The sequence below is a fragment of the Colias eurytheme genome, chromosome 28 (genome assembly GCF_061535395.1).
Source record: "Colias eurytheme isolate Ceu_HAF_F1 chromosome 28, ilColEury1 Martin Lab GWU primary, whole genome shotgun sequence".
Classification (NCBI taxonomy): Eukaryota; Metazoa; Arthropoda; class Insecta; order Lepidoptera; family Pieridae; genus Colias; species Colias eurytheme.
This window is the reverse complement of record NC_143007.1, coordinates 4,803,491-4,829,140: the sequence shown is the minus strand read 5'-3', so window position 1 is coordinate 4,829,140 and position 25,650 is coordinate 4,803,491. Positions and strand designations below refer to the sequence as shown.

General features: G+C 32.2%; 1 protein-coding gene across 1 annotated transcript; it reads left to right on the top strand.

Moving 5' to 3' along the window:
* Positions 1–1,745: 1,745 nt before the first annotated feature.
* LOC149896621 (uncharacterized) lies at positions 1,746–25,523 on the top strand. Its single transcript, XM_090117548.1, has 8 exons — positions 1,746–2,007; positions 19,285–21,431; positions 21,832–21,970; positions 22,447–22,633; positions 23,207–23,391; positions 23,891–24,006; positions 24,333–24,452; positions 24,938–25,523. The coding sequence occupies exons 1-8, from the start codon at positions 1,902–1,904 to the stop codon at positions 25,100–25,102; spliced, it is 3,165 nt and encodes a 1,054-aa protein (XP_089973674.1). The 5' UTR covers positions 1,746–1,901; the 3' UTR covers positions 25,103–25,523.
* The last annotated feature ends 127 nt before the right edge of the window (positions 25,524–25,650 follow it).

Sequence of the window (25,650 nt, the reverse complement as noted above, 5' to 3'; positions counted from 1 at the left end):
AATCGTTTATCTTTCTTTAGTATCGTAAGGTATCTAGACATTAAGTTATCGTTAGCAATAAGATATCGTGTCTGTGTAACATCTATCGTGTTATACAGAATCAATTAGTTAGGTAACTAGTTTTTATCGTAATCAATAAGTATCATCAATAATTATACGGATCATTCTTATCGTTCTCGTTCCCATTATGTTCTATTTATCGTCTGACCAGAAAATACCATAGGCATTTTGGTGGGCGGGATGTTTCGTTACCGTGTAATTGATCGTGGTGTCTATTATCGATGTTTGGCACAGAGTATGCAAACAAAGGTTGTCAAATTATTTTGCAACTGTCATGCACCACGAGAGTCGAGACCTTAATCTGTGGTCGACACTTGTACTTCCGTATTCGATCGAGCCGCTCCTCTGCTGTGTGCGCGCGCGGCGGCCATTGAAACACGTGTATCGCATCGGATGATTGGGCGCAAATTCATCGAGTGCTGCAGCATCTCCAAGGTACGTGGTGCATTGTTTTTGCTGCTCACTATATTCCGAACATCGATTTTGTGTTAACGTAATTTTCCCTAATGTAGTAGAAGCCACCCGCTATTTCGGCTTGGTGCGATTCTACAAACAATGTGCACATATTCCTCATTCTTAAAAAGTAAATAAATATCGCAGACGCTCTACATTTGTCCAATCAAATTAAGTAATGCTTATAAGATAAAGTTCGATAGCTAATAACTTACTTTATTAGATAACTTGAACGTCTTTTATAACTTACTTTACATAAATCTTAATATTTTATGGAACAAAAACAATGCGGTGTTTAAAAAAGGGACTTTACATAAACGCTTGTCAAACTTGAATATCTTTTTTGAGTTTGAGAAACTTAATATTTATCATTTTCAATATCGAACCCACTACAGTCACACCGATATCCACCACTCCGCTATTGGTGTAATTTCTTTAAAAATGATGTCAGAATTCAAAAAAACGCAAGGAATTCCTCGACCTATATTTAAAAACTTTTTATGAATCTTTACCGTTCTTGCAGTACGATCTTCTGTCTCTTTCACACATAATAAAAATTTTGTACGAGAAAAAAGGACACAGTAACAATGGCATTTTTCAAAATTATGTCACATAAAAAGGAGATAGAGTCATCATATTTTAAAGTGCTTAAAGTAAATATTTCTTAAGTTATTATGTTTTAATGATGACCTTAATATATGTTGACCTAAATATTACATACATAAATTTAATATAATTTTGATTGAAATAAAAGGTAAATATTTTAAGCACTATTGCAATATGTGTGATGTAGAGTAATTATTAATGAAATAGATACATTTTATAATTTTGAAACTTGAAAAAAATTACTACATAAACTACGTAAACACATTATAGAAAATAAACGGATAAAGTTATATTATGAATGAAATAAGTTATTTTACAATACTATAATATTTTTACAATCAGTCATATAAATGTACACTTGTCGTCATTAAAAGAAATGTATACCCGTCTCGCTCACACGTGCTATCGTCTCAGAATTTCTCGTTTCACCGTTCACTCGCTAAACAGGTGCGCTTACAACGACAAAGTTCCATACACACATCCGTGATAACAGCTTTCACCCTTAAGTTTAACGATTTAAAGGTTACTTTCGAACAGCGAAGAAAGTACCGAGCGACTTTCTCGCAGTAAACGAAGCAAGTAATGTGTGTGTTTCTTATTTTACAACTTTTAAAGTTGGTCAGTAAGCTAGTAGGTTCCTGCCAGTGACATTGTACGCTCGTATTAAAAAAAACCACCACAACGTGACATGTCGGAGTTATGCCGGCGTCATAGAATTAAAAAAGTAAAATATGCGCCTTGGTCACTTTGAGAATTGATAAAAAAAATTGCATCTGTCAAAAATGACAGCGCGCGAGTGCTTGCCAAAGTTGAGTGATGTGAAAATGTTTTTTGTGCTTTTAATTGTCTTGGACTGTTTGTTTGTTGCCGGCCAGGAGTATGAGAGAGGTACTTTTTTATTTTTTTATTATAAAAGTAGGTTAGTTGGTCCATTTACAACTCCTTTGAGGATGTATAAAATAGTAGTACGTAATATTTATAATGTGTTTGACTTTTTTAGTATGTATGAAATAGTAAGTGTGTAAGTATGTGACTATAAAAACTAATGAATGATTTAATAGAAAAAAACTAGGACAAAATGTAGAGATATTAAAAAAAAACGAAAGTTACTTTTATAATCTTCTTACGTTTCAATGTCCCAGATAACTAACATTTTTGCACAGATCATTGAGATAATATTACTACGTGGAGGAGACACCACGAACAAAATCTGTGCGTGTACATTTTTTTGCTCTAACTAAGTTTTAAAAATTATTATCTAGTTAGGTCCGATCAAAGTTATTCCTTTGCACTTTTCCGTATTATTTGTATTATTTGTGCAATATCGTAACACACACGAAGGCATATTTGATGCGTTTCACTAACAAATAAAAAATGAGCGTGCAGTTACGCCATATGACGTATGTTGAGCGGAACATAAGTGATGTAGCCGGTGTCGTCTCCATATGTATATCTCAATGGCACAGATAATATTAATTTCCAATCCGTAAGATTTTATCGCGATATTAATTAACATCGTAAAATAGAGAGATATCGATTATCGTTTAACGAACCGGATATCCGTTGCATGTGCGACTTTCATTGTCAAATACCCACAATTAAAATATTTTATTACCTTCATGTTGATAGAGCCAATTAATCGCAATTTTTTATGTAAATATAGAGTTAAGAATAAAATAACATTTATATATATGGAAATATTTATTAAAAAAATAAACATTCATTCATTCATTTTTATTAAAAAACTAGCTTCCGTCCGCGCGGAAAAATTAAGATAAATTAAGATTTATTTTTTTTCTACGTAATTTTCCGGGATAAAAAGTATCCAATAATGCCCAGGATAATAAGGTATAATTATACCAATTTCCATCAAAATCGAAATGTTAGTTTTCACGTGATGTCTTCACATACAGACAGACAGACAGACAAAAAATTTTTTAATCACATATTTGGGTTTGGTATCGATCCAGTAACACCCCCTGCTATTTATTTTTTCAATATTTTTAATGTACAGAATTGACCCTTCTACAGATTTATTATGTGTATAATTAAAAAATAAAGATACAAATAAATTCTTTTCAAATATCTTTTATGTCATACATTACCAAATTATTTTATAAATTAAGACTTTTATTTGGCTCTGCTGCTATGCTGCTGCTGATGCTAAAAAAATTGGAAGAAATTGCTTAAAAATTAATATTTTATTTAAAGTATAATAATTAATTATTAGACCAAAAATTGTATGATTTTGATAGTCATTTTAATTTAAAACTTATGTTATACTTCGTGAACAAGTAACTTATCCATTAATGTGCTATTTATCTTTATATAAAATTTCAACAAAATTAGAACAAGCTATTTAGGTGATACACGTAACAGACACTGTAACTCTCGCATTTATAAGTATAGTTCAGATAACACCGGTTCAGAAAGCAGTATTTATTTAAAAACCGGTAAGAAAGCCTTTTAGTTGTTATTCAGTTCATGCTTTATTTAAGTGAAGAAATAAGAAGAATAGAGGCCAACTGAAATTTTCGTTTTTTAAGTGAAGAAAATTATATTTTAATAATAAAATGATATTATGTTGTTATTTGAAATAATAATTGGATGAAATAACGAATTAGTATGCACGCTTATACAGCATATGACTAAGCTTTGATTGGTTTGAAATTTGTCAAAAATCATCAAAGTGAAGAAGTCAGATAATATCTAATCTAATCAGACCTATAAAAAAATGTTTCGCTTGGCGCCTATCCAATAGGTAGATTAAAAAAAATGTGTAAAAAGATTAACACACTCCTACTATGATGTATTTGTGTTTATATAATGTCTATAATTTGCTACATGAAATGAATATTATCGTAGCATTCCACGCGTTGATGTCTTTTGTAAGATAACGATATCACGACACGACTGCTATTGTATTTAAAATGTAACTTACTATAATATTACAGCTATTGTTTAACTTTTTATGAATTCGAGTACTTAGAGAATATAGAGACTTTTTAAGTTAAGAAAACTAGAGTCCAGTAGCTTAGTTTAAAAAAAAATGTGTAAAATATATTTAATTAAATCATTTATTTAATAAATATAAACAACATGAAATACCTTATAATATTAAAAATTAATGTATATTATGATTTATTTATTTCCCTTAGGTGCATCTTCTTTATTGCCTCTTGTCATAAAAGTTGACTCTCTTTATTACCTCCCCTCATATTATATACTAACTGCGCCGCGCGGTTTCACGTAGCTCCACTCCTGTTGGTCTTAGCATGATAACATAATATAGCCTATAGCCTTCCTCGATAAATAGGCTATCTAACATTGAAAGAATTATTCAAATCCGACCAATAGTTCCTAAGATTAGCGCGTTCAAACAAACAAACAAACTCTTTAGCTGTATAATATTATACTAGTATAGATTAATTTTCATCATAATATAATGTATGATTCTTTCAACATATAATGTATCTTCTAATCACATATATTCATGAAAGGTCATTTCACTTAGTGTATTCCAGTTGCCATGGTTACGAAGTATTGAAAAAAACCGTTATGAAAAAACGAACCAGAAAATTTTGGAGTTGACATTGCTCGGGGTTTATTCGGTTAATTTACTGGACATGATTCGTTCAGTGGCCTCGAAATAGACTGTATTTATTGTTTATTTTCAAGATTTTTAGTTTGAGTTCAATAATATAACGTGGAAGAGTTCGATTTGCATTAAACAAATATTTGAAAATGTTGTAATGTTAATTTCGTTTTTTATTAGTGGCAAAACATCTATTGTAGATGTGATTTCTATGTTTATTAAAAGCAGTATGACTATATTTTAGTCGAATAGATGGTTTGTTATTTGTTGAAGTTTTAAAATATATAATTTTCTACTTTCCCGTAAAGAAAATCGATAAGTAATATCGAGAAACTATGAAAGAAACCGCCTCCTTAGTACAGTGGTTGACGCGTGAGCGTAACACCAAGGGATCCTGGGTTCGATTCCCGGTGGAGACGAAGAAAAAAAAATGTCTCGGTCTGGTAGGCACCGAAGGCAGTCACAGAAGGCTGATCATCTACTTGTCCCTAAAGAAAATCGATCAGTGAAACAGATGTATAATGCATCTGCCCCTTACCCCACTAGGGGACATGGGACTTCACTCGATGAATGAAAACGAGAGCTAGTGTCGATTAATGTTTGTAACTCTTTCACTCAAAAATGTATCCTCGAATCAGGTTGAAATTAAGCACAGCGATAAATCCTTAAAACGATATTTCATAAGTATGTTGGATAAATAATCGTATGTTACTGACATAATTAAAAACGATTGCTCTGATTTTAGTGACATTTAGTACGACGGTAGAGCACCTAACATTTCTCTATAATTATATCGAACGTGCATATAAATAACTTCTTCAAACTTAAATTTAAAATCGCTGTGCTGTGTGTGTTTGTATTAAAGACTAGCTGTTCCCCGCGGTTTCACTCAAATTGCTCCGCTCCTGTTGGTCTAGCTTAATGATATATAGCCTATAGCCTTCCTCAATAAATGGGCTATCTAGCACTGAAATAATTTTTCAAATCGGACCAGTAGTTCTCGAGATTAGGGCGTTCAAACAAACAAACTCTTCAGCTTTATAATATTAGTATAGATATTGTATTATGATTTATGACTATAAATGATGACCTCTTTTCGCGAATTATTAGTATGTTCACGTAACACTTTGCAACAAGAAAAACTTGTTAAATGACCCAGATTTATAAACCGTATAACCGTCTGGTGATAATGTGGCTTTAATTTTGGAAGTCTAGTGAAAATACTGCTTTGTAGAGCACTAGGGAAGTTGAAAAGACTAGCTAGAGATTAGTTTTACTCGATTTAAAAAAAAGTTAAGAGTTATATAAGTAGCTGCAGTAGTTAAATAGGTACATACGTTGTCTTAGTTTAATTTTCAGTCATTTCAAAAAACAATAATATCTTATCTTTCTGACAAATTTCATTTCTGATAAACTTAAATCATCCATTGATGTATCGAAATTTATTTATTTTAATAACTCGTCGTATTATATATATATACATTGAGCATATTATAGCATAGCATATTATATATATACGTATTATATATATACGTATTATATAATTATAGATTGAGCTTCTGAAAAGTTTTCTTTTTTTAAACAGTCTTTTATTATTTTGCTAAATAAGGTGCATTTCATTTGATCCATCGAAATGTTACATTTTTTAGGCCTGACCTTGAGTTTTTTAGAGGACGCAATTTTATTTTTTTGATGTGTAGGGGGGGTCAGTGTGAAGCTAAAACCAAGTTTGTGGGGTCGCCACCCTTGTCCCACGGCCGCCATCTTGAAAATAGCGGTTGAAATGGTTTTAACAATATATCTCTTAAACTATTTATCTGATAATAAAACAATGTTAACGTTATTTGTTGCAAATTAAATTCTCTACAACTTTGATTCAGTAACTTTTTGTCGTAGAACTATAAATAAAAAAGTTATAAGCGAAAATGTTCAGAAATTAGAGCTATTTATATTTTTCAATAAAACTTTTTTTTATCATTTTACGAAGAAATGATATAAGACTATTTTTGTAGATTGTTTTTCGAGGAACAACTTTTATATAAAACATTTTTTCATTACGTCAATAGCTAAGGTTTTACAGCGCTCAGAAGTGAGTACTATTTTTCAGTAGTAACTATACATAATAAATTGGCTATTGGCTCTTTTCCCAGACTCCACAACAATGGAAGCACACTGCAGAACATTTCAGCCCTGCTTTTCGACGTAAAAAAAACGCACTTCCAGACTCTACCTCCTGGGTTGTGGGGAAAAGATTCAATAATTAATTATTAATAATATTGTAAAATTAATTATTAAAAATATTATTATAACAAAAATAAAATAATTACTGGTGACAAATTATTATTAGTACACACATAATAATATATCGTATTCTGTATTCTGTATAGTAAAGAGTACTTAAAATAGTACTCACTTCGGATGGCTGTAAAACCTTAGCTATTTACTTAATGAAAAAATGTTGTAAATAAAAGTTGTTCTACGAAAAACAATCTACAAAAATGGTCTGATATAATTTCTTCGTAAACTTATAAAAAAAAGTTTTATTGAAAAATATAAACATCTCTAATTTCTGAACATTTTCGCTTATAACTTTTTTGCTTATAGTTCTACGACAAAAAGTTACTGAACCTAAGTTGTAGAGAATTTAATTTGCAACGAATAATGTTAACATTGTTTTATTATCAGATAAATAGTTTAAGAGATATATCGTAAAAACCATTTCAACCGCTATTTTCAAGATGGCGGCCGTGGGACAAGGGTGGCGACCCCACAAACTTGGTGATAGCTTCACACTGACCCCCCCTACACATCAAAAAAATAAAATTGCGTCCTCTAAAAAATGCGACCCCAAATGTAACTTTTCAATGGACCAATTATATTATTTATTGACCGCCTCCTTGATACAGTGGTTGACGCGTGAGCGTAGCACCGAGGGGTTCAGGGTTCGATTCCCGGTGGAGACGAAAAAAAAAAATGTATCGGTCTGGCAGGACACAAAAGGCTGATCACCTACTTGTCCCTTAAGATCAAACCCCTATGACAAGTGTCAGATGTCTCAAAAATTTCACAGAAGGCTGATCACCTACTAAAGAAAATCGATCAGTGAAATAGATGTATAATGCATCTGCCCCTTACCCCACTAGGGGACATGGGACTTCACATTATGTTATTGTTACTTGTTTTAATTTTTCCTATGCATTAGATAAGTACGTTGTATATCTTATTTTCCGAGTAAGATTATGTAAAACGGAAGCCTACCAAGAATAAAAATAAAAATCAGTAGTAAAATTAACTGTTAGAAATATTATAGGAATTCAGTTCTTATTATAAATGCAATAAAGGTGCAATTATGCTGGATGTAAAACGATGACTATAACGACAACTATTCAATGAAAAAAATATTCTGTTCGTCCGTGAATGGACAGAGATTATAATAAGAGATAATATTGTCATTGTCAAATGTATTCTTTAGTTTTTTTAAATTTACATTTTTTAATGTTGTAGATTATTCCACTTCGTAGTAGTTAGTAGATAATTTTTTGAGTAAATAAATATTCCTTGACATAGTTTCAAACTTTATCTATGAAAATTCGTGGTCAGATAAAATCAAATTTGAAACTGTACAAAAAATAGTTCTATAAACATTTAACAATAGAATTAAATCTACATCCTTAAGGTCAAAGGACTTAAACCTTCCGTGTGTACAAAAAACAAACAAACATATTCTTACACATAATGTTATTTTAATTACCATAAAGGACAATAAATCTCAATTTCAAAGAAATCAGAGCCCTTTAACGGGACTACAGAAAAGAAAGAGTAATGTGACGTCACACATGCTTGGCGGTATTGAGGGCAATGGCCTTATTGTTAGAAAAATTATGTTTTAAAAATATGACGAGTATGTTAAGTATAAGAATTTAACCTTTGTGTGTTTTTATCTGCGATAATCGTAATATATTTGAATGATATTTGTTAACAATACCGTTACTTTTATTCCTAAAAATACTCGTTATTAATTGTATTTTTTATTGTACACATAATTTTTTAGTATTTACATATTTGTGCTCAGCTCTCTAATAATAATAGTTAATTAAATTTAACGTATAAACTAAATCGAAATAAAATCCTTCATATATACCACATTTTTCTCTATTCTTTAAAAAAATACATTTAAATAAAAAAAAATAAGATTCATATATCCAATAAACACCTTCACCTAGCATTAACAGGAAAAACACATGAAACCAAACATTTGAATCCGAAATTGAAACACACAGACACATTCCGATGTGAAAGCAAACTTTAGGTCAACGAAAGTAAAACCGATAGAACAGTGGGTTAAACATTGTTATATTGAAATGTTACGATCCGTTTGATTGTCTGTGATAGCTACGTAACTGCTGGACCGAGTTTGATGTAATTATGTATGTGGAGAAAAGTATACATCAATATGTTAGGTTAGGTTAGTTTAAGCCGGCTACTCATGTACCTGCCGCAGGGGCAATATTGGAACGATCTCGGTTGCACGGGCGGCGGTTTGAGCAATTTCAGCTGTTCTCTAAATTGCCCCTGCTTGACTATACACATCACAATTAAGGAGCCAATTAAGGGTGCAATTCCAATATTGCCCCTGCTGCAGGTACGTGAGTAGCCGGCTTAACTTGGATGTTTAAAAGTTGTAGAGGATTTTTAACGCGATTTATTTCTTGTTTTATTTATTCTGGTGTTTTGAATTATTTGTAGCGAGCGTGGAATTGTTACATAACACATGCTTATGCCTTGAAAAATTTGAAACTTCTAAATATATTAAACTCGTGAATAAGCAAACAGAAAAATACTAAAAATCCTATGTATATAGAGCGAAAATATTTTTATCGAAGTTTTCGAAGTACTATGAATGCATCTATAAAAAGAGATGTTTGCGTCCTTTTCTCTTGTATAGGAGAGAAAGAGAAGTAACATAATTGGAAAATCACCGACAGTTAGACCCAGTATCGCAAATAAGGTTTCATTTTCATTCGATTAATTAACAGAAATGTAACGGTATTAGAAAATAATAGAGCGTTTATAATTTATATAGCGTTATGCCCGTGTTCGGCCTAGAAGAGTTATCTTAGTAAATTAAGTATGTTTTTGTTTATGAAAAACTGTTGAGCCGATTTTGATTCATTATTAGAATAACAAACATTTCAAATTTTTCATGACTTACTTTTCCAAAAATATTGCTTGACGCTCAATTATTTAGTCTATATTAATAATACTAGCTTTCCGCCCCGGCTTCGCCCGTGGTACCTACATGTTTAAACTATCCTATCTCTCAAGTTGGATCGAGCTGCACATATGGTGTGCGAATTTTTATTATAATCGGTTAAGTGGTTTAGGAGTCCATTGAGGACAAACATTGTGACACGAGATTTATATATATTAAGATTAAGATTATAAATAGGAAAGTATATATCTATATTATGTTTATGAAGATTTTTATATCACTGTATAGAAATGAACGTAAATGCATAGTCCAGAAAAAAGCTAGTTGATTTTGAAAATAATACAAAACCATACCATCCGATAGTAAAACAACTCGAGAAAGAATTTGAAGAAATACATTGATTAATACAACATATCCTTTAAAAGCTACCACAAACTAATCATGCTACTACATATTATCAATTTTTTTACATAAATATGAAAGACAAAGTAAGTTAATATGCTGAGAAAGTCGACATAGCAAATAACGTATATTTTGTCTGTTAAAAACATAAAATTGTTCATAAAATTCTTATTCAAACATAACATACTAATGAAAAAACTACAACGCACTCGTTAAATTTCATAGCAAATATATAAATTTCATGTTTTCTTAGATTTCTACACATTTATGAGAGTAAAAGAAAGTTTTTTATGTCCTAACGGATATAAAAGTGCTTTTACAAATAGCGAGTATACATAAAAAATAAACTAAAATAGTTTTAAAAATAATCATCAATTTGTTGATTCTAAATTCATCCAACCTTTTGAAACAGCTTAAAATATGTGGCTAGAAAAACAACGAATTAATATATTGTAGGTAACTAATATTATGTTACTCACCTAAAGCAACATAATAAGCATAGAAAACGACATTATTCAATATACGTTTATATGGTAATCGATTTATGACAAAGCGTGCTTTCTTGTTTGCATTTCTTCATTCGTAGACACATGTAATCAACATTATCGTAAAGCGTACTGCTTCGAAGGCAGGGTCGCTACCAACGAATCACACCGCTCAGTCTATATAATAAAAATTGATATGCTTACAACACATATTTTTTTATGTCAGAGCAAGCAAAGAGGCAGGTGGGCCACCTGATGTTAAGTGGTCTCCACCGCCCATAAACACTTGTAATGTCCGGAACACACGAGGCTAGTTTTCAGGCTAGGATAGCATGCTAGTGTCATTAAGCTAGCAAACTAATACTTCTGGCTTCGTAGACAATACTAGCTCTATTTCTAAGCTAAATAAATAAATAAATCATTTATTTGCAAGTAAACATGGTATACATAGGTGTTAAGAATAAGATACATTATTTCAGCATGTTTAGCCGTTATTCAACGGCATGCAAATACATTTTTCATTAGATATACATTTTATATTATGTCTTCTTAATTTTATTTTATTACAATCAATTCATTTTTTATTCATTCACATTATTATAATTAATATTTCACAATTCATTCATATTCATTACAAAAATTACATACATTTTTGTAATGAATATAATTTTTGTAAACTAGTAACCTAATTGACAAGCCAGGACAGTTTTTAATAGGATGGAGTTCTATTTTTAGGCAAATAGCGCCCTCCACTACTGATTTTTTCTATCCTCGTGTATCCCGGGCATTAAAATAAGTGACATGTATTGAAACAGCGATATTATCAGCACAACATCGTTCAAAAGAAATTCGTATTCAATGGGTAATTTTCAATAAGTTGCCGTGCGATGTTCAAACGCATGCTTCTCTAGTACGCTCTATTTATTAATAGAAACGCTTCCGTATGTTCAACTTGTTATATAATTAATACTTACTTACTTACTTACTTAGCTGGATGTTCCAAACCATTTATTGTATTCAGAAATCATAGTGAAGTCCCATGTCCCCAAGTGGGGTAAGGGGCAGATGCATTATTCATACATCTGTTTCAATGATCGATTTTTCTGTAGGGACAAGTAGGTGATCAGCCTTCTGTGCCCTACAAGACCGACACATTTTTTTTTATTCGTCTCCACCGGGAATCGAACCCAGGACCCCTCGGTTCTACGCTCGAGCGTCAACCACTGTACCAAGAGGGCGGTCAGTCACTCAGAAATCATAGAAAGATATTTAATAAAAAGCTCTTTATTTGCTACCATGTAAAAAAATACAAATCTTAATATTATGTAACACACAGAACAGAAAAAATAGCAATGGTGGCAAAAAGGACTCCCCGTCAGCAAAGCAGCAATCATTAATTAAAATGTTTTGATGCACTGATTTTCAGAGGAGAGATTTAAACGTACAATTATTTGAAAATTTTTACTCAGAGAAATGTAATAGAGCTTTAAAAGATGAAAATTGGAAGTATTTACTCACATTAATTTTAGTTAAACTAGCTTACACTTGTAATACAGGCAACATAAGTTTATTTCGAACAAAGTCAGGGCGGAACAATAGTAACGTAAAAGTAAAAGTAATCAGACTATCTAATTTCAATTAAGCCTTTCGGACAGCATTGTTATTTTATTCGGAACAGATAAACATCGTGATAAAAACTAGTTTAATTATTTCCCACGGTAAGTATACTATTAATTACATATTTTTAATGTTGTAAAGTTTGGGTCAAGTTTTATTTCCTTACTAGCTTTTGCCCGCGGCTTTAACCGCGTGGTGTTTTTTCGCAATAAAAGGTAGCCTATGTTCTTTCTCAGGGTCTAAAGATTGTCTGTGCCAAATTTCATCAAAATCGGTTGAGAGCTTTAAGCGGGAAAGCGTAACAGACAGACGCATTTATTATATTACTAGCGGTCCGCCCCGGCTTCGCCCGTGGTACATGTTTAATTGTTTACGTTTTCTCTACATAAGAACCATCCTCGTACTTCAAGGAATATAATAAAAAAAGAATTATCGAAATCGGTTCAGCCGTTCTCGAGTTATGCGCTTACCAACACATTTTGCGATTCATTTTTATATATAAGACTAGCGGTCCGCCCCGGCTTCGCCCGTGGTACATATATTTACGTTTTCTCTACATAAGAACCATCCTCGTACTTCAAGGAATATAATAAAAAAAAGAATTATCGAAATCGGTTCAGCCGTTCTCGAGTTATGCGCTTACCAACACATTTTGCGATTCATTTTTATATATAAGAAGAAGAAGATAGAAGGGATGTTTTAAAAACACTGAATCAACAAAACCATACAAATCTTATATTAATACTAGCTTACTGCCCGCGGCTTCGTCCGCTTTGTCTAAAACTTTATATACTGAAACCTTCCTCTTGAATCACTCTATCTATTTAAAAAATCGCATCAAAATCCGTTGCGTAGTTTAAAAGATTTAAGCATACATAGGGACAGAGAAAGCGACTTTGTTTTATACTATGTAATGATTATATAGGTACAGAACAATGTATATTCAAGTTCTTGAAGAGCAACTAATAGGGTTGATTTTTAATTGTTGAATACAATAATATTTAAAGGTATTGAGTTTCTATACATACATAAGAAAATAACTGCTGCATTGGAATTTATTTACTGAAATTGAGAAAATGCTACACGTTTACATATTTAGTTCCTTTGTAATAGTTTTAAGTTGTGAAGGCAAATAAATGAACTTTTATTTATTATTATTTATTTATATAATATTCCCGTGTCACAATGTTAGTTACCATACTCCTCCAAAAAGGGCTGGACCGATTCTCATGAAATTTTCTGTGCATATCGGGTAAGTCTGAGAATCGGCCAACATCTATTTTTCATATGTACCACGGGTGAAGCCGGGGCGGATCGCTAGCTTCTTTATAATTTATTGCTGCAATAAGAAACACATCCTATCCTCCTATCAGTATTTCACTATAATTTCGTACATTTACTTAAAATGAGCATTTTAAATGATCAAAAAGTTCGGCAGCCTTAAAATTGTTTACCTCGAGTAAAAAATGGATTAGGATAAAAAATGATCATAGAGTGAGGAAGGAAAAAAAATGCTAAAGTTTGTGTTCCACAGACTAACATACTTTCACAATTACTCACGTATTAATCTATTATATTTTCTAGGTCATGGATGTGAGAATTATCACAACTCAAACAATAACTGTGTTGTTTTTTTAATGTTTTCAATAGCTTTCCTTTGTTTTGTCAAGTTTCGTTAGGCTACGTAGTGTTGTCTCTTTCTCTGTTGTGTTTAATACAGAAAGAGTAAAAGAGATCATTAGATGTTTTATATAGGGATTGTTATTACAATATTGCATAATGATAATCTTTACTAATATTATAAACGAAGAGTTTGTTTGTTTAGTTGAACGCGCTAATCTAAGGAACTACGGGTCCGATTTGAAACTATTTCAGTGTTAGACAGCCCATTTATCAGTTCTGTTGACTTACATATATTTATTTATTAGTTCCCGTTCTCGAGTAATAATCCCATTTCAGATTAAAAACCTATCCTATGTCAGCTATCTCTCTAGCAAATTTTATCCAGATCGAATCAGTGGTTAAGGCGTGTAGACAGTTACCTTTAAATTTGTAGCCTTTAAATTTTATAATATTAATACAGTTAGAATATGTTTTTACAGTTTCTTGCATAACTTTTTAAAACTTTTCTTTTCACCTCGGTTAAATCAATTTTGCATAGACAATATCGTGACGTCACATGCGTTTTGGAGAAAGTGATTTTAAGTAACGATTCGTGTCGCTTGTTGCGTGACACTTGCATGCAAGCTCTGTGTCAATGAACTTGATTTTTGGAACTTTTTTTGAGAGACATTTTTTATTTTGAATTTTAAATGTTTTTTTAAACAATTTCAACTTTATATTTAGTTTAATTGCATTCAAATGATAGTTTATTTTTTAAAATTTATTTTTATTAAACTTTTTAAGCTTTTCTATTATAATTTATGTAACTTTTACTAGTGTTTACAAAGTCTTTCTTTAACAGACTAAGTAGAAATAAAGATCTCAGTTCGAATGATTATTTTTTTATGTTTGTGACCTTTTTAAACGGTAAACCAACTTTGATGTTTCGTTTTTAATTGATAGAGCTACCTACTCCTCATTTTATGATTCTAGTTATTTCATATCATCTAATCTGATGCCGACTCTGATAAATAGTTTTGTGTAAGCTTTAATAAAAGTTAGTTTTTATTATTAACTAGCTGCGCCCCGCGGTTTCACCCGCGTGGCTCTGCTTCTGTAAGTCCTAGCGTGATAATATATAACCTATAGCCTTCCTCGATAAATGGACTATCTAACACAGAATTTTTCAAATCGGACCAGTAGTTACTGAGATTAGCGCGTTCAAACAAACAAACAAACTCTTCAGCTTTATAATATTAATAATAATATTAAGTGTAGATAGTTAACCACTGCACTAGTCTTTTCATCTAAAATTAAAATGCCAGAGCAATCGCACATCAATCTCCTACTACTAAACTACTTTCTCCCAACTGTAAGGATGTGCCACAGATTACAAATTATCATAAAAACATCGTTTGTAGGAATGCCGCGTTTTTGAGTGACCAGGTGATGTTTTATCTGTGCCAAGGTGAGAGTGTCATAGATAACAAAATGCATAAAACATCTGTCGTTTTTGGAAACTTAATAATCTAATAATAAACTTAAGAAATTTAACAATGTGCAAACATAAATGGTATATGAATTGAGAATTGATATGATTTTGATGAAAAAGCTTATGTTTTGATTATACAATACTAGCTTACCGCCCACGGTTTCGCCCGCTTCGTCTAAAACCTAATAAATTATAACCTTCCTCTTGAATCACTTTATCTATTAAAAAAAACCGCATCAAAATCCGTTGCGTAGTTTTAAAGATTTAAGCATACAAAGGGACATAGGGACAGAGAAAGCGACTTTGTTTTATACTATGTAGTGAAGCGAATATAAAACATGGTGTAGGTATACGTGCATTTTTCATAACTTATACATATATATTATAATTGGAGATACATGACTGACTACCTAACATAAATACATCGATTTTAATAAAGAGAGGAAAATGGTAGAAAGTTGAAATATTCCATAATTATGACTAACTATCTGCCACGGCAGACGTTGTTCTGCCCTATTGCCTTTTGTCATGTTTTACCTCCATAAGAACTTTCCTTCTGCTTTAAACAAACATTAAAAAAAATGTATGAGTGTACTAGTGTACACTCGTAAGAAGTGAAACTTCTTTATGACCTTATTTTTCAAAAAAATATTTACTATAAGCAACTTTACAGAAATACGTCGAATCACGCGTGGTAGGGATAAAAAAAAGATGGCGCGTAACGGAAAAATGTCACGCGTAACGAAAAAATGTTACACTAAATTTTTTTCTAACCCCGATAAAGAAGTTTCACTTCAAAAAAATTACTCGAAACGGTCGAGTTTCAAGCTTATATAGCAACACATTTGGCGATTCATTTTTAGATAAATAGATTGACATATCTACATTATCCTCAAGCAAATACGAATCATAGCATATCTAGAATGCCTAACAGCTAACTCTCATTTAACCAACTTCACAAACAGTAGGTAATGGTTTTTGCTAGTCTCAGGTCACGGCCAGGATGCAAACTACGTTGACTGCATAAACTTAGTAATGTACTTTCATTTTAAATAAGGACAGTGAAAGGATCTCTTAAATTCTTTAACGTTTGAATTTCCTTGTTTTTGATATGCGAATTTGATGAAATAAATTGTACATGTTTATAAAAGAAAGTTGAGATAGTTTCACTGTTAAAAGTCAAAGACGGCAGAATAGATATTAATGTTTTTCTTAGTTACAACGAACTTATACATTACAAAAAAATTTCCTGTCGGAAAAGCGGTACTTATCAAAAGACGAAAATCCGACATATAGCAGAACTAGTTTATTTTTCCCATACATAAACAATTAATGTGATAATAACAAAACAGTTTTAATTAATAAGAGCTAAATAAGACACTGACGGAAACAAAATAAAATAACTTGTAATTACAACATCTTGACCGATATTAAAATTAGCCTAAACATTTTTGTCTACTTTTCTGTATATAATAATAATGAAAGGGTAAATAGGCAAATCTAATTATATGCATATAGATATAGTTGACATCGTATTTATAATTAAATTACTTTCGCTAATCGCCTCTGGGATTATAATTATTCCATAGCTATCAATTCGATTTCTTTACAATAATACTCTAGAGTGTAGGGTAAGCTACGTAATAACTTTTCTTTTTTACTAGCTGTGCCCCGCGGTTTCACCCACGTTGGTCATTATGTTATATCAGCCATTCTGAATAAATGGACTATTCGACACAAAAATATTTTTAGAATTTGAACCACTAGTTGTGAATATTAGTCCGTTAAAACAAACAAAGTCTTCAGCTCTATATTATTAATGTTCATAAATATTCACGTACAGCGCCATCTATTGGGAAACAATGTAATTTGTATTATAACAAAACAATAATATGTAAATAAATAAATAAATAAATTCTTTATTTGACAACAAAAAATATACATGTACATGCAATTATAGGATAACTTACCTACATATAAGTAAAACATAAACCGTAGCTGTAGGTACAATTAATTGCAATATTTGAACAATGTCTCCTATGCTAGGAAATGTCCTGTGTTACAGGAGACATTTATCCGTCCGTTGATACAAGATATATACCTGAATATTATAACAATAAATTAGTTTTAGAGTTGCACTGTTAGATAGTCTATTTATCGAGGAATGCTATATATCATCACGATAAGACCAATAGGAGCGGAGCAATGCGGGTAAAAACCGCGGGGCGCAGCTAGTAAAATTAAAATTGTAATACTGAAATGATTTAAAAGAGCAACTTGATGATTCTTCTCCATAGATACTGCTTTCCGAATCGGTGGTAAATTTTAAAAATATGTATTGACGTTTCAAAAGTGCTTCTCGAAGAAGTCTAATTGAATAAATAAATGTTTGAGTTTGAGTTTGAGTTTAGTGTCATGATATAATTCCCTAGAGAGATATGAAATTTCTACAGTGGAAATCCCTAGAGATAGTACTAAACATAAGCAAATTTCTTATGTATAACTCCCTAGAGCCTAGAGGCAGTAACGTAACAAAATTTCTATAGTAATAGTAACCCTTTAAGTACTTACAATAATGTAATACAGTTTCTATATTACTTATTATCTAGAGGTAGTAACGTAATCAAATTTGTGTAGTGTAACTTCCTAGAATAACTTTCTTTTGTAACTCTCTAAAGTCAGTTATTCCTAGAGGAAGTGACGTAAAGAACAGTAATGTATATTATAATTATTTGTGAATGATGTATATAACATTTTACATCAACTAGCAGTTAGCCTTCCTCTTCTTTGAAAATCTCAATTTGAAAGAATAAATATCATATTTTGACTCTGGACTCAATTAAGACAAGATTTTTAATTAAGGAACTAATGATCTTACCACAAAACAATTTAAACACTGTCTAACTTTAAACCAGGGATCTGTCACTATAATAGTTGTCTATGTGAAATACGACAAATCCAGATTAAAGAGAACCCGCGCTTAAAGTTAAACCCTGTCTAAAGTTTTTTGTGGTAAGACAGGATATATTTATTACCAGATTTTAAACGCGTTTTATTTATTAAATATTATATATCTCGACGATACGAACACTTTACAGCGAGCGTTGTTACAGGCTGACTATGTTGTTACAATGAAGATTTTACATCTATATTTTTGTTACAAGAACTTACTATTACATAAGTAAATTGTGAATCGAAGATAACAAGGAGAAAATACGTGAATGTACCCGGAATCGATATATTTATAACAATTTTCCGCATAACTTGATCACGATTCACTCTCTCTATAACGAATTAGATTTCTAGCTATTTCGCAAACGTAATCCAATTTTATGGCGTAAAACTTTTTCCTTAATGAGAGTTTTAGCGGTTTTGGATCTTTTATTTTCCTTTGAGAATAAGATGTATGTAATTTTAAAACGTTTACTTCTGATTGAGATACATTAATATTTTGAATACGTAAACATTTAAATGAATAATAATCGTGTACTTACATGATATTTAAATAACTGTATGAAATAGCAGCCTTTAAAATTACCCGTGGGCCCTCATAACAATTTTAAAACAAGTTCTTCGACATTGTTAAATTGCCTTATTATAGCGTATTTAATTTTAACGTTTTGTGTAAAAATAAAAGCTTAATCGAAGTACCAATAGACTGACTTCATTTCTTTCTCTTTGTTCTATAATTTTATTGCTAAAATTATTTCTAACATTCCTCTTATAATACGAAATAATGACATGTTTTTTATCATTTCAGAAGCAAGAAAACTTTTCGGCGGCTACCGGATAACACCATCATACTGCAAGGCGAGCAGAGCAGCGAAATACAACAGAGGAAACACAATATGTATGTTCAATCACGAATGCGCAAAACGGGGTGGTGAAGTAGTCGGATCGTGCATGGATGGCTTCTTATTCGGAGCGTGCTGCCAACTGAAATCCGACAGCCAATCTCACATACCAAAAGGCCCAGGGGTAGTCATGACAAGCTACTTGGATTATCCAGATCCTGAGTCAGAAACTGATGATTACGATGGTGAGCAACTCAGCGCGTGGCATGACAGCTTCAAACCTGTAGTAACGCCAGGCTACAGACCAACAGTTGCTACATCAACCATGAAAGCCGAACAGGACTTGAGCACAGAAACACAGATGATATCGGAAGGTTTTAATCAAATTACTAACTCTCTATTGAGTACACCACCGAAGGATAACTATATTTATATTAAACCAAAGCCTGATAACTTATATTCGCATAGTACAATTAATCATGGTGGTGCTGATACTATTTTGTTACATGCAAATGGAAGCGCAGTAGAGGATATAGCAAGACCTTCAGATTTTAATATACAAATATCGTCTATGCAAACGAAATCAACACCTTCACCAATATCAACGTCACCATCTACGTCCTCTATAGCTGCGTCAACGCATCGTCCACTTTTCAAACCGAAACCAAATAAGAATAGCTCTAGCACAGAAAATTACGTAATGGTATCCACTGTTACCAAAGAAACAGAAAACTCACAAGAATTGTCGTCATTCGATAGTATAATTCAAATGTTAAATGGAAGCACACCAAGTATGAAAGATGATGCTAGTTCACCATCATCATTAGATGTTATGGAGACGAAGTCATCTCCAATACCTACAACAGCATTACCTATTTCATACAGTAGTGGTTATCCCGATTACTATTTATCTACTGGCCACTACGTAACACTAAAACCAAATTTCAATGCAAGCAAAAAGCCAATCTCCGGTACCTCTAAGAAACCATATACAAAGAAACCTTCGTATACAACTCCGAATAGTATTTCTCAAGATGAGAGACCGTCCAGTAATTCTAAGCCTAGTCAATCAACTAATCAAGCAATTGAAGCCTTTAACAACTATCCCACTGATCCAAGTGAGTTTGGACAAACTGTTACAACATTTAGCTATGTTAGTTCAACAACAACTAAGCGCACTACGACGTCTAGAAAACCACCGTCGACTAGCTACGTCACTGGATCCAATCCTTTAAGACGACCAGTCACACCACCTACAAACAATGATTACAATCCATCAGATACCTTCTCTAGTGTAACACCAACAGTAATAGTACTCAATAGCTTACAAACAGAAAAGCCAACCACAACGTCAGAAGAAACACAATTCGTTGAAATATCACAAGAACCCTTCAAGAAACCGGTCAGCCAAATCACAGTTAATAATCATATAGAATCAACGAACAATATATACATGGGAAAACCTCCGAGCTTCGAAAGACCATCATCACCTACTGTTGTAATCACACCGAAGCCATCTCCAACTACAACCCCATATCCAGTGCGAACCAGTTCAAAACCAAGTCCTTCCACTGCTAATTATGAATTCTACGCCGAAACTACAACCTACAAACAAGAGTTACAAACATCACCCGATGATTTAATAAACTTCCCACCAGTTAGGAACCCAATGCTAAACGCAACAGGTTCAAATCCATCTGTTTTCAACACATCAATATCTATGGCTGATAATGATTTAGACATCCTACACGATGTAGATTTCACGACACCATCTTGGCAAGAAGACGAGAAACTGAACGAGAAAATGAATTTATTCGTGAACAAAATCGTTGGAAGTCTTCAAGGTACCTTCCAAGAGCTACATGATATTGTTATTTTGGATAAGAAGCCGAATATAACTAAAACCACACCGAAACCGCCACGACGTACTGTTCCTACACGAAGAACAACAACTACTACTACAACCAAGAAGCCGATTAGGTTAACAACAACTAGAAAGCCGCCAAGAACAACTAAGAAGCCGGTCAAATTGACTACGTTGGCTAGACGGCCGACTACCACGGCGCCTCCACCGACCACTACCACCACTCCTGTAACAACAACGAAAAAAGCGGTACGTTAATATCTTTTCGAGCATTTTTTTTATGTAATAAAGCTTTTTATGTGTTCTAAAATGAATGTCATTTCTACGTAGTTATGCAATACTTTAAAAATTTTTAATCATTACCGTTATTATCATGAATTATACTAAAATTGATAATTTTTGTTATACAATTTTGTTAAATATATTTTCACTTTATTGTTCAAGGGCTTCATTATATACAATATATATCTTATTTTTTTTGTAGGTTTAGTTTCTTATCAGAAAGTACATTCACTAAATCAAATCATCTTTTTCATAACTACGTATTCCAAAATCGTCTTTACCTAATTCTTAATAATCAACCCTATCTCTATGTTAATAAAGTCTAAATTCAAACTTGGTCCTCCGCCTGTGATACATTTGCTTCCAGGTGACCACCACCAAACGCCCCAGACCCACGAAGCGAGTCACTACAACCACGGCCGCTGCTACCACCGTCACGGAATTGGCTGATGACGTCACCACAGAGTTATATACCGACCAGAGCATCGATTATAATGATAAGAATTGTGAGTTTTGTTTGTTTAATAAAGAACTTTTTGATATAGAAGATTATTATATAATACAGAACTTAAAATTGAAGAAATCAGACGTTTTGAAAAAGTATAGATAATAATAGAAGAGATACTCGTATATAATTTAATGTAATAGATAATTTTTCTCTAGCAGGGACTAAGTTATTTTAGGAGTTGAAATAACTTTGAGATATTAGGGTTAACTACTTAATTGTTATTATAATATGTCATGTGAAAAAGAGTAGTTTGAATCTTATAATCAGCACAGTTATATCATTTTCGTAATATTATGTAGTCAGAACACATAATGTTACAAAATGATATCTCGGTTATTATTACTTGTTATACATCTGTTATTTATAATCGATTTCATAACTATATTGTCCGCTCATCATCAAGCAAACACTTATCAAAAAAGCACGCTTAAAAATCACTAATGTAACCTCAAGCAAATAAAATATCTCCAACAGTATGCGGAGTGCGTCCTCTAGTGAAATCCGGTCGTATAGTCGGAGGCAAGAACGCAAGATTCGGCGAGTGGCCCTGGCAGGTCCTCGTGCGGGAGTCCACTTGGCTTGGACTGTTTACTAAGAACAAGTGTGGAGGAGTGCTGATCACTAATCGATATGTGACTACTGCTGCGCATTGTCAGCCTGGGTAAGGCTTTTTTCCATTCTATTCCTTTTTCGAGGATATATGCTATACGTTAACTATTGGTTACTTTATTACTAATAATAATTACTTGATCTATAGCCTTATAAGCATTTTTGTCAAATATGTTGTATCGAATAAACACTGGGTGGCTAATAGCTAAAATTGTCTATCCAATGTTTATTAAGGTATGCAAAATCGCAGGAATTAGAAGAGTAGTTTTTTTTTATTTCTCCTATTAACATTATTAAATAAAAGTTTTGTTTCAAACTCAATGTTCATATAAACTTTGATAACTGTTTATGGACAATTATTCAAATTATCACTTCTTCAGATAGCCGCTTTTATGCTCCCGTTGGTCTTAGCGTACTGATATATAGCCTATAGCCTTCCTCGATAAATGGGCTATCTAACACAGAAAGATTTTTTCAAATCGGACCAGTAGTTTCCGAGATTAGCGAGTTCAAACAAACAAACAAACTCTTCAGCTTTATTATATTATAATATTAGTATAGATATACGAGTATAGATATCAACCAATATTTAATACTTCTTTTAAAATATCACATAACATTTCAGATTCCTAGCATCCCTAGTAGCAGTCTTCGGTGAGAACGATATATCTGGTGACGTGGAACCTCGCAGACCAGTTGCCAAAAACGTGAGGCGTGTTATAGTACATCGGCAGTATGATGCTGCGACGTTTGAGAATGATCTGGCTTTGTTAGAACTGGAGTCACCTGTGAAGTTTGATGCGCATATTGGTAAGAATATTATCATCGTCCCCATAACTTCTTTCATTCTATAACTGTTGAATGTAATTGTAATTTTTTGAATGTAATTGTAATTTGTTGAATGTAATTGTCATTTTTTTGTTTATACTATTGTGCCAACTCACATGAGAAACGACATTAATAAAATCGAACAGAAAATTTTGTTCTGTAATAATCAGAAAATATAATGGAACGGTCACTGAAACAGCACCTACAATCAAGAAATGTATTTTATTTTTGAAAGCTACATCGCATTTATATATAGTAGAAGTAGTAAGAACTTAGAACTTAGAACGTAGAACTGTAAAATAGCAAATATGGTTAAAATCAAATATACCTACTAGGATTTATAGTGATACCTAATAATTAGTCATTGAGGTCGCAACTAATGCGTTAAAAAGAAGAAAACTGTCAATTTTAATCTTTATTCATCATCATATACATTTAATTTATATTATGGCTGCCCAATACATTAATTTAATTTTCCCAGTGCCAATCTGCATGCCGCAAGATGACGCGGACTTCACCGGTCGAGTCGCGACCGTCACAGGCTGGGGACGGCTGAAGTACGGTGGTGGAGTGCCTGCTGTGTTACAGGAGGTTCAGGTGTGTAGACATACAAACAATTTTATTAGACGATACTTTTAGATGGTTCAATTATAAGTAGTAGGAGTAATAATAATAAATAAATATTTCAGGACAATTTTCACACACGGCACGATGATCCCATACTAAGCTATCGCTTGTGTTATGGAAACCAGATGGCTGATAAACATACATATATAATTTTAAATAAATACATATACACATACATATATACATATCTTATATATAAAAATGAATCGCAATTCTATTCTATATTCTATTTCTAAATAAACGATTTTTTTTTATTTCATTAGTATGATATTAAATAATTAATAATTATTTCTCAGGTGCCAGTTATAGAAAACAGTGCGTGTCAAGAGATGTTCCACACCGCGGGACACACAAAGAAAATATTGAACTCTTTCATTTGCGCTGGATACGCGAACGGACAGAAGGATTCTTGTGAGGTGAGTATATATTTAAATTGAAAATATTTTTACTTACAAGTCATTATGAATAGTTAGTTTTTAAAAGTAATATGTACTACCGATTTATGTGGCTTCTATTACTGTGCTTTTACCGAAAAAAATCGGCTAGAAAATCGTAGTTACTTTTTTAAAGTTAATTTGACTATCGGTGAAACAGAATTTTAATGCGTTGCTAGCACTGTTATGTTGTTGAACAACTATTGTTGCTGATTTGTGACTCATGCCTTTTTTAACACTAGCCAATGTAAATTGGCAAATAAAATTATTGAGACAAAGAATCTGAAGTTTGTCTGTCTGTTTGGAAGACCTCATTCGAGAAATCTAAAAATTTTCAACGGATTTATTTTTTACTTACGTGTAATTTTTAATTTATTTTTTGACAATTTGTAAAAAAAAACAGACTAAGTGAGTGCGTTTTTTTTTCGTGTGAGTTATAATTTCTTCTTTTCAATTTTTCATTCCAGGGTGACAGCGGCGGACCACTAGTGTTACAACGCGACGATGGCCGCTGGCAGCTTGTAGGCACAGTGTCACATGGCATCAAATGTGCAGCGCCTTTCTTACCTGGCGTGTATATGAGAACCACGTTCTATAAACCGTGGTTGAGAACCATTACTGGGGTTAAATAAGCAAAAAATGACATAAAATTAACAAAAAATGGCAAAAAATTCGTCTGATTGGGGGAAGTGTAAAAATTTTGTCATAATGTAAAAAAATGTGGTTAGATTAGGGTGTAAAGTGTAAAAATTTATAAAAACTGGTGTAAAATTAACAATAGTTTAGTTTAAAGAAAAAAGTAGGTGAAAATGTTAAGATTACTGTTAAAATATACCTCCCAATTTTTATTTGTTGATTAATTCAGTTGTTGACCTAAAATCGGTGTAAAACAAAAAAAAAATATGAAATCTTGAATCTCATTAATTAAATTGTTTTATCGAAATATTTAACTCCTATCGATAGCTATGACTAATTTTTACGCGTTTATCATCTCATAAACATTTTTTTGATAGCCCTAAAAGGGACAAAAACTTTTTTTTAATTACAATTCTGGTAAAAAAAACATTCACAAATTTTGAATCATGTAAATTGGTTTCCATTGGACAAAAACTAATGACTAAATATTTGTGGCATTAAAAAAAACTACAGGAACTTAAAAACATTCTAACTGGAAATTTAA

Excerpts from the sequence above, each read along its gene's own strand:
- LOC149896621 (XM_090117548.1), top strand. The coding sequence starts at position 1,902 with ATGACAGCGCGCGAGTGCTTGCCAAAGTTGAGTGATGTGAAAATGTTT. Across the intron at positions 21,971-22,446 it reads CGATTATAATGATAAGAATT|TATGCGGAGTGCGTCCTCTA; the intron begins GTGAGTTTTGTT and ends TATCTCCAACAG. Across the intron at positions 23,392-23,890 it reads GAAGTTTGATGCGCATATTG|TGCCAATCTGCATGCCGCAA; the intron begins GTAAGAATATTA and ends TAATTTTCCCAG.